Source organism: Microchirus variegatus, assembly GCF_963457635.1.
Source record: "Microchirus variegatus genome assembly, chromosome: 2".
Classification (NCBI taxonomy): Eukaryota; Metazoa; Chordata; class Actinopteri; order Pleuronectiformes; family Soleidae; genus Microchirus; species Microchirus variegatus.
This window is the reverse complement of record NC_139803.1, coordinates 35,428,387-35,439,285: the sequence shown is the minus strand read 5'-3', so window position 1 is coordinate 35,439,285 and position 10,899 is coordinate 35,428,387. Positions and strand designations below refer to the sequence as shown.

At 40.9% G+C, this 10,899-nt stretch overlaps 1 protein-coding gene across 2 annotated transcripts; it reads left to right on the top strand.

The window, feature by feature from the left end:
• Window positions 1-3,418: 3,418 nt before the first annotated feature.
• On the top strand, window positions 3,419-7,456 carry mapre3a (microtubule-associated protein, RP/EB family, member 3a; the record flags this gene model as incomplete). 2 transcript variants are annotated; one of them, XM_083903172.1, is made up of 6 exons in its annotated part: window positions 3,419-3,539; window positions 3,630-3,775; window positions 3,858-4,014; window positions 6,234-6,376; window positions 6,971-7,123; window positions 7,303-7,456. In XM_083903172.1, 6 exons carry the CDS (start codon window positions 3,419-3,421, stop codon window positions 7,369-7,371), a joined length of 789 nt encoding a protein of 262 aa, XP_083759298.1. In that variant the 3' UTR covers window positions 7,372-7,456. The 2 variants fall into 2 exon arrangements, with proteins under 2 accessions (XP_083759298.1, XP_083759297.1); XM_083903171.1 differs by having other exon boundaries at window positions 3,858-4,050.
• Window positions 7,457-10,899: the final 3,443 nt, after the last annotated feature.

Sequence of the window (10,899 nt, the reverse complement as noted above, 5' to 3'; positions counted from 1 at the left end):
TTTTTTTGTTCCCTTCCCTGCAGCTCTTTATCACATGATTTGAGTGCAAATAAAATCACAAGGAAATCACCAGCTGGCAAGTTTGACTACTGCATTTACTCAGGAACAAGGAACTGTGCACGGACATATTTACAGATTACAGTTTTAGAGAAATCATATTAGCACATTTCCGTCAGTTCTGGACAAGACTGACTAGGTTGTGTTCAGGATGTGTGAAGTCATAGTCTAGTCATAGATGTCCTAAACACAGCTTTGTTTTTAAATGGAACTTAAAAATGTTTTATAAAATAATGTTCTCAGTTACAAAAAAAAGTGCAAATGTGGGACTTTTAATTTGAAATTTCACTGAAATTATATGGATTTTTTTGATTAACAGTATGCAAATAGCCATAGATGTCTTGAAAATCTAACCCTGTTTTTATTTTGATCTTTTTCACTAAATTCTCAGCAGCAGTAACAGCAGTAGTTTAATTCCAAAACAGCCACATTATGCATGTGCCTTTCAGTTGGAACAGGCCAAAGTCCCGTTTCTGTTCTTTGCCTGCTCCTGCTGGCCGTCCGCGTTCTCGACTTGCTCGGCGCGAAAGGCATGATGGGAGTACGTTCCTCACGTGACGCGCAAGTGGATTTCATGAATACCGATGCACGTTAGCTTCGGTTTTAAAGGTCACATAGAGTGGTCCTGTTGCACATAAATGTTAGTTATGGAGGTCTACTTACATATATTAACTTGTTTTTATGGTCAAAAACCTCCTAGTTTCTGTAAAACAGCTGATAGAAATCCTCTTTTCTGACAGTGTTTTTCAGCCGCGATGTTTCAGAGTGAACTTTCACCCCCAGAAGACAGAGTCTTGTGATTGGCCAGTACTATCCAGCACATCCGTTCTCAGAAGCGCAGCGCCCCCCTCTGGAACGGCGGATGCACTGCTCCTCATTATCAAAACATTGTTTTAAAAGTGTTTAAAAATAGCTTCGTCACGACTCCCCGCCGCAGTCCCTTTGATGACTTTAAACCGGAGTCAGATCCAGAGTCAGAAGACACTGTTGCTCGTGAAACACCTCCACAACGGACGTTATTCTTCTTCTGCGGTTCAATGTACGTAACCGGATGTGCCCGGACTACCGCCCGGAGCAGGACGATCGGTTGTTCAGGAGAACCGCTGCTTACGTAACTATTACGGGATTTTCAGTGATCTCGTTGAGCCCCGAGATTACAATAAAACACAACGTTCTCAGCAATGGCTGAACTGTTTGTTTCGAACCGTCAGGCTTCATAAACAAGGTAATGACGCAGATACACACCAAAAAAAAACCCAGCGATAATAGGAACTTCCGGTCTAGTTCCGCTTTAAACTATATTATTGTCCAAGAAAATAATGACAACATTACTTACTTTTATGATGATTAAAAAAAACAAAAAAACAATTCCATTGCATATCAACCATGTTTTTGAATAGGTGGTTTAATTAAGCTAACTTATCGTTATAATTACTATTATGGTGAATATAATAATCATGAACTATTAAAATAAAGTCAGGACAGAAGACCTGCAGACTCTGACATGATCATATTACTAGGAACAATAACAACGTGTTAAAAGTGCGTTTATATTTATGTATATTTTTTTATCACGATGTCAGCCTCCTCTCCTAAATGAATCGTTAAAACGTGGATAATACGTTTGAAAATAAATGCTAATGAGCGACGAATAAATAACTAAAACCTGCTTTGACGTAATATTTTAAAATTGCTTCCATTTATTCAACATTTCTCATAAAGTTTTCATATGAACGGTTCACTGACAGTAGCGCCGTTCCCGAGACGCCACGTGACCGCGCTTTGATGTGCTCGTACACAGCTGTGACGTCACTCAGGGAAATACTATTTTTATTCGCTTTGTATGGCCTTTAGGAAGGTTTCATAAACATGAAAGTACATGAATTAAAAAATAAAGAATATAAAGAGCTATCAAAGCCTATGTCCATGTCTGGAGGTGTCCTGTGGACACGTTTACAAGGCGTTTATTTTACTATTGTGGTGAATGGGGAAAATTGCTTTTTGGGCCCGGTGTATTTTTTGTTGCAGTACCCAGAAGTGGCCACCATGAGTAAATTGTCTTGACGGCAGAGGGGGCGGTGCTCTCTATCCAGCTCTTACAATACATCCATGCTCCAGACAGACGAGGCGGCCCGTTACCAAGCGAACAAGCCAGAGTGAACAGCGCTGCTGCCGCACGGTCTGACAACAACGACGACGCGAGTGGAGCCTGACACAGGAACACACTCAAGAACAACAACAACAACAATAACAACAATAACAACAACAAGAAGCAGCGGACTCTCCTCGACACTGTAAGTACATGAGAAATCACTGCTCTCTTCCCGCTGCGTCTTGGACCGAGTGTGGGATTATTTCCCGTGCACTGGCTGCGCTGAGGTGTGTGTGGAGGCCTGTAGAGGGGGCCGCAGGAAGATACAGGCGCTGCGGTCTGCGGCTTTTTAAAGCAGGAGGCTCCCTGACACTGAAAAGGGCTCATTTATTGTTCTCAGCGCAGGCTGGAGATGTCAGAACCCCCGCCCCGTTTCTCCCTGCGCCCACTTCAGCAGCACTCGGGATTTTGCTGCAGTCATTACACCAGAAGCTCACTGAAAGGCCCGACTGTTTTTCTTATTTTGGGGGGGGGATAGAATATCCTCTTTTTTACCGTCATAATAAAAATAACACACCTTTATTAGAAGCTGCACCCATGCTGTATCACCCCACAGTGCTGTGTCTGCCTGCTTTTATTCCAATAAACTGATTTATTGTTGCTCTTGTAGGTAATAATCATGTTATTGCAAGCTTTGCCAGGCTTCATGCTGCTGTAGAAATCAGTCTAGTGCACTTTTGCAGGTAAAACACAAGTCATTCAGAAGTCAGCACCTTTGCCTGGGTCAGTGTCCATTTTCCTCTGCAGGGAATAATGTCATCGGTGTTAAGAGTCCAGGAAATTAAACGTGACCACATACACTCACACAGACTATTGATGCTCATAAACGTGGGGATATTTCAGGCTTATGTGCCGAGGATTATGTCTACAACACACGTGTAGATTAACACTTTCGACTAAAGAAGCCAAAAACAGGCTGAAATCGCTGGTTATGACTTTAAATGAAGCTCTAATTGCAATTATTTTTGAAGTTTTCTGGGTTAACATAGTTAAAACTTGACTATGTTTGTTCTGTGGACCAAACAGCACACTTGAGAGCATCATCCTTTCCAGGTTTGGGAAACATTTTTCAACATTTTGCGAACCATCGATTGTGATCTTGTTCGACCTTGTCATTTTTAAACTTAAGTTTATTTGGCCTTTGACCTAAGTTTCCAGAAAAAACAACCTTGTTTATTTCTTCCCTCTGCTCTTGGTTTCAGGTAGGGGATGGCAGTGAATGTGTACGCCACATCGGTGTCCATTGACAACCTCAGCCGACATGACATGCTGGCATGGGTCAACGATTCCTTGCAACTCACCTACACCAAAATTGAACAGCTCTGTTCAGGTAAAGAGTTTGCGAGTTTGTCTTCTACTAAACCTTCTACAAATCAAACGAGTCCACAAAAACAAACACCTTTGTCTTTGTCTCCTCCAGGAGCAGCATATTGCCAGTTCATGGACATGTTGTTTCCAGGTTGCATCCTTCTGAAGAAGGTCAAATTTCAAGCCAAGTTGGAGCACGAGTCTATACACAACTTCAAAGTTCTTCAGGCAGCTTTTAAAAGGATGAGTGTTGACAAAGTCAGAATCCTTTCGTTACCATATTGTTGCATATGTGCCCGTTGTCTCAGCTGTTCAACCATTTCCTGTTTACATTCTCCAGATCATTCCCGTAGAAAAGCTTGTAAAAGGGAAGTTCCAGGACAACTTTGAGTTTGTGCAGTGGTTCAAGAAGTTCTTCGATGCCAACTATGATGGGAAGGAGTACGACCCTTTGCTAGCCAGACAGGGACAGGACATGGCCCCCGCCCCCAACCCAGGTGATCACTTTATCCACAAACCAAAGAGAAACCCAGGTAAACCAAACAGTTTTGCCTTTGCTGCACGGTCTTGCTGAGCTTTGGATGGCTCGACGGCGCTCCCTGCAAGCAAGTGGTGCGAGCAGCACGAGTCATAGTAATTGCTGTCTTCTTAGGTCCATCTCACTGCCCAGCATTCACAAGCAAGTGGATATGCTTTAATATGAGAACCTGTTCAGAACTGGCATAAACATCTGTCCTGAGTGTTACAGTCACGAGTGGACCGCTTGAAGTACAGTGTGAAGGCGTCTTAAGCCGCGTTCGTTTTGGTTCAGTACGGTACGTTTTTTTTTTTTAAGTTTCTATTCGGATTAGTACCAAAATAACCAGTATGCTTCCCTTTGGGTACCAGAATAGTGGTATGATACGGTACAGGTGGAGCTGGACTATGGAATTAGATTTCTATCAATATTTTCAAACAGCACTTTTGCGTTTGCGCTCCCTGATTTGTTTTTTTTGCGCCGTGTTTTTTTTGTTTGTGATTCTGACCATGGGCTTTGGGAGCTGCCTGCTGATTGGCTACGGAGCTTTGGAGTAGAGCTGACACGATGAATCGATGATTCGATTATTAATCGATTACTAAATTAATCTTCAACTATTTTGATAATCGATAGTGGGTTTGAAGCTTTTTTCATTGTGATTGTTTTGGCTTCTTAAATGTGAATATTTTCACATTATCGTTTCTTTGCTTCACATAAAGAAATCATTAACACTGAAGCATTTTGGTTTGTGGACAAAACAAAACATTCAAGAACATCGTCATTCCCAGGTTTGTCATTTTCCAGGTTCGATGTTTTTTAGAACATTTTTCTGACATTTTAAGGACCAACCGATTCATCGATTTATCGAGAAAATAATCGACAGATTAATCGATTACGAAAATAATAGTTAGTTGCAGCTCTACTTTGGAGCGACGGCTAAATGGACTGGAATTAGTCACAGGTTTGGAGTCGCTGTCCGTCTGGAATTCGGTCCCCAAGTTTTCGCCTTCGACAGCCGACAAAATAATTGTAAGCGTCTAACGTTTGTCGTCGCACCGGCACGTTGTCACGCTATGTATTCTCGCTGATACTGTTTTCAGTCGAAACGCAGGCCTGACCCAAGGCTTCACCGTACCACACCGCACCGTACCGTACCAAACCAAACTGTACCACGATGCACCCGGCTTTGTAATGTGTCCTGAATGCGTCTTCAGATCTGATGCAAAAAAAAACCCCACACATTCTGAGGTGGTTTGGGATGCATTTAGCCTCTATTATTTTTGTATGAATGCAAATCTATCCACTGGATGCATCAAAGCCACCTCTTAATCTCACATCCTCTGAGCTGCTGCCATTTCCATGAGCCACATTATCAATGGAGGGGATTGTTGACGTCCCAGGTTGGTTCAAGGAAACAGTGAAGTCGGTGTTGATAATGGGAGACTATCTGGTACAACCCCACGCTTCTATTACTAACACACTACCACATATGCAAATGCAGACAGAAACACAATTCACTGTTGGGGAAGCAAGATCTAAATCACTTTGGCAGTAGAGACAACCAGGATGCATTTGAATGCCAGGTGTGAAAGGCCGCACTCAAATCTGTCCACTAGTGATTGGATCTTTCAGGTCAGATCATACAAAGTCTCATTTAACTTCCCCCCCGATTCTAATTCATCACGATCGGCAATGCCAGAGGACCTGAAGAAAAACTTAGACAACTATGTTCTCCTGCTGCAGCTTCTCTGAAAGTTTGTGCTGATACACGAGGAGGTGTATCTACTTTTACTAACAAGAGCCTGACCAGCCTTGCTCTTTCTGCTTGGAAATCATGGCAAACAAATTAATTTTGAGTTGTAGTGTGTCATAAGCCTGCTGTGTGACACAGTCACTGGCAAGCAGTGTGATTGTACACGGTCATTTATTTCAAAATAGTAACGCGTGTTGGCATGTTTTGCCTTTGAGTATATTGGAAATTTGGCTCTTTTTTTAAAATCTAAAATGTTCTGTTTACAAATGATTTGCAATCTATTCACAAAAAAATAAACGTACCAAAGGCACAACATCCTGCTACAAGCTGATATCATCAGCTCTCAACAATGTGCTACATCCATCGCCACACTTGCTACTGAGCCAGGAAAAGACACTGTTTTGATCCAAATGTTCAACATCTCTCACCATCTCTGACCCACTCAGGACCGCAGAGGACGTCTCCGACAGTTCCTAAGAACATGCCAACACCACAGCGGGTCCAACACAACACTCCAGCCTTGAGGAAGAACCCATCTTTGTCTAGAAATGGGGGAGGTGATGCAGAGATCATGGAGCTAAATCAACAGGTACAGTTGCATGGGTGGTGCACCAATCCAACTTGGATCCAATATCAGTTTTTACATTAAATATTAATAATATATTATTCAAGCTGGATTCTTCTTATCCATATGAATTGTTTTGCCGTAGCAAGCCTGAAACACTGTATTGTGTTATGAGTATGATATTATATAAGTGTGTAAACATAGAACATAGAATTGAATCGAACAGCTTGGCTCTATGGATTTTGTCCCATATGTCAAACATGTCTGATCTAACCACATTAGTCAATATCAGACCAGTATCCAGTGTCATTAGTGATCAATGCATCCCTGTCTGTTTGTCTTTACATGTTTTTACCCCTTGTCTCATATCAATGGTTTTTCTATATAATTGAGATTATTATCAAATTCACATTTTACAGCAGATAATATGACAGAGTAAAAAATAGTATACCATATTATTATTAGGATCTTATTACACTAAAAAGTAAGTATAAGTATTAAACAAGTTGTGGTCCTATTCTCTCTGTTAGTATAAACCAAAGCAAAGGCACTTTTATTTGTGTATGTAGTTTTGGATTACCCGTGTAAACACATTTTTTTTCCTGCTTCTGTTCTCAGTTAATGGAGTTGAAGTTGACCGTAGACGGACTAGAGAAGGAGCGAGACTTCTACTTCAGCAAACTACGGGACATCGAGCTGATCTGCCAGGAGCACGAGAGCGAAAACAGCCCCGTCCTCAGCAAGATAATCGACATTCTCTACGCAACAGAGGCACGGGTTCAATTACGAGTTCGAAATGATGCATTATCGGTTCAATTTTGAAAAAAAATCACAAAGGTTATCGTGTTAGAGAACCAATAACACAGGCTGACTTTAGCATTACATTTAGACTTCTTACTCATTCAGAGAGACATAAAAATAAAACAAATATTTTCTTTTCTTCATTTCAGGAAGGCTTTGCGCCTCCAGAAGATGAAGAACTTGAAGAACAAGCTCATCTGGACCAGGATGAATACTAGACGCTTTACTCCCAACATGTCTGTTTTCTTCTGTTTTCTTTTCACCCTCATTTGTTTTCTACTCTCTCTCTCTCTCTCTCTCTTTGCACGCTTTCTATAAATACTTCTCATTGTCCCCTGTTCCTTTCCAGTTTCTTTCTCATCTTTCTTTTTCATGTGTCCGTTTCTCAGCCCGTCGACACACTACATCAACGCAGCGTCTTTGCATCTCCAGTTTCTGCTCAATCCCTTCCTCCACTTACACAGTAACAACAACAGTAATCTACAACATATCCCAGTTACTTCAGCATGACGCAATGGAACCAGCATTGAAGGTTGCTATTGAGAAACAGTGAATTTAAAGTCTGTAAATATTACCGATGTTTTGGTTTCCGAGAGAAAGATGTTTTTTTTTTTTTTTGCTCGTTATGGAGGTATTTATGTTGCCTTTGGTGCGCTTCTAATGATTATAGCCCAGAAAATAGCTGCTCCAATGTGCCATCAGGACACTCCCACGGCTACTGAAAATGTAAGTCATTTTTTTTAAATGAATAGTTTCTTATTTATTCAACTTATATTTAATTTAGATTAACTTTCTGCGGCTGAGTAGGTGCAGAACCTTCTGTACATGGACTGAAATCCGAGGGCCTTGTATGTTATTTGAGTGTGTTCAAGGCATGTGAAGGAACACTGAAGGAAATACCTCGGTGTTATGACGAGTGCTCTGCAGATTATTGATTTTTTTATTCGACAGCAGCATATCTGAGCATGAGAATGTTTAACATTGACAGTGAATGAGTGAATATTTTGTAAATGTATCTTCTTTTTTTTTTTGGGTGAAGATATCGTCTGATGTTGCACAATCCAATCTTACCGCAGACTGAAAACACGGTGATAGATTGTAGCAGTTTGGTGTTAACAGCCACTCACACTGAAGCTAAACACTATTCTCACACGACAGCTTTCATTATGTTTTTTATAGCCAGTTATAATTTGCAGTAAAGACTTGTTAGTTTGGAACAAAAGTCTGTATTAACAGATCTGTGACAGTTTTAACCAAGGGAGTCTTTTGTTGTCCTTCCCCTGCTATTTCTGTTTTGCAAACTGGCTGTCGTCTGCTCTGGCACACGCAATTCTTTGGACCACGTGAAACATCTAGAGATCACTCATCCATTTGAGTTTTGAATAAACAAACAGCTGTGAAATAAAAACTGTTTTGCACTTACTTTGTGTTTGGGACAGGTTTGTCGTGCAGCGATGTGTAAATACAGACATACAGACAGCTAGAGTGTTCTCATTTAGAAATGTGGATTGAACTCAATGGACCATACACAAATATGGCCAGACGACAACCAACATAAAATATATTGGTGATTGTTTTCATGCATTTGCTAGCTATACATTTGAAGCTGAGGGTTCATGTGTAACTAAATAATTGTGACGAATGGTAAATACTATTTTTGAAGTCTTACCATACTACTGAAATTCATTCCGGTCTCCGATACGCGTGTGGTTTGTATATGTAGTACATCTCGAACATTAGCTCTAAGAGGGGGATTAGCTCAGATGGTAGAGCGCTCGCTTAGCATGCGAGAGGTAGCGGGATCGATGCCCGCATCCTCCAATTTTATTTTTTTTGGAAGTACATGTACGGTCTTTTAGTGTTGTTGTCGTAATGTTTGTTCTTTTAATTGTAAATTACTTTATGCGGAACGGAAGAATAGCTGTGGCTTAGCAGCAGCTAATGGGGGTCCTAATAACCGGGGGAGCAGTGCAGGAATATCACTGAGGACTCATGCGCTGCGCCCGCTCCCTCCCGGACTCGGACAGACTCACGAACGGGGGTGAGGGGTGCAACAACTGGGTCAGACCCGATTGTCTAGCGGCACTATTTGTGTTACTGAGCAAGCGGGGGGGTGCAGCGATGCTGTCCGGACCGAGGTGGATGAAAGGAGGGGGTGCACAGACTCCGTGGGAACTGAAAACTATTTTGACCCGAAAAACACAAAAAGTCCTATCACCTCGATGTCAACAAGTGCCTGACTGTTGTAATGGACATCTAGCGATATTTTTTAAACCCAGTTTAACCCTATTATTTCCACTATGTTCTTACCGAGCTCCAGTGCAAAAACACCGAACTGGGCTTACTTTGCCGAAGGGAGGGACGTGATTGGTCAAAAGTAAGCCCAGGCGGAAGCTCAGGGAGGAACGTGATTGGTTGAAAGTAAGCCCATGCGGAAGCGCAGGAAGGAACGTGATTGGCTAATGTGGGCTTACTTTGGGCTTACTTTGGGCTTACTTTGGCGGAATTGTTGGGATAGATGCCCGCATCTTGCACACGGGATCGATGCCCGCATCTTGCACACAACATCGATGCCCGCATCTTGCACACAACATCGATGCCCGCATCTTGCACACAACATATTTTTTTTGGAAGCACATGGAAGGTCTTTCTGTGTTTTGTTCTTTTAATTGTAAATAACTTTATGTGGAAGAATAGCTGTGGCTTAGCAGCAGCTAATGGGGATCCCGATTAGACTAAACCTGCACATAAAAGTGTGCAACTGTAACAGAGGTTATATCCCGTCTCCTTTGGTAGTGTAACCGAAATACATCTCATATACGGACGACGACATGGTGCACCGGGCGTCCTACTTTTCTGGTTGAATTTCAGTGAAAAGTAAACGTTAAAATATTAATTAGCATTAAGGAGTGATTCTCAACCTCAGGTTTAAGCTTCATAATTTATTTAATCATCATAATGATTTTTTTTTTAACAATTAAGATGTCAAAAAAAGAGAGAAAAAGTCATAGTATAGTATGTGGTCCAAAATTTGACAAAAACGTCATAGTATAGTATGTGGTCCAAAATTTGACCAAAAGTGTCATAGTATAGTATGTCGTCGTAAAATGGTCAAAATTGGTCAGAAACGTCATAGTATAGTATGTCATCCAAAAATGGTCAAAAAAACGTAACAGTATAGTATGTATTCCAAAATTAAAAAAAAACGTCATAGGATAGTATGTCTTCCAAAAATGGTCAAAATTGGTCAAAAACATCATAGTATAGTATGTCGTTCAAAAATGGTCAAAAACGTCATAGTATAGTATGTCATCCAAAAATGGTCAAAAACGTCATAGTATAGTATGTCATCCAAAAATGGTCAAAAACGTCATAGTATAGTATGTCATCCAAAAATGGTCAAAAACGTCATAGTATAGTATGTCGTCCAAAAATGGTCAAAAACGTCATAGTATAGTATGTCGTCCAAAAGTGATTCAAAATGTCATAGTATAGTATGTTGTCCAAAAATGGTCAGAAACGCCATATACTATATACATATAGTATGTCTTCCAAAAATTGTCAAAATTGGTCAAAAACGTCATATTATAGTATGTCGTTCAAAATTGGTCAAAAGCGTCATAGTTATGTATGTCGTCCAAAAATGATCAAAAGCATCATACTATAGTACGTCGTCGTAAAATGGTCAAAATTGGTCAAAAACGTCATAGTATAGTATGTCGTTCAAAATTGGTCAAAAACGTCAT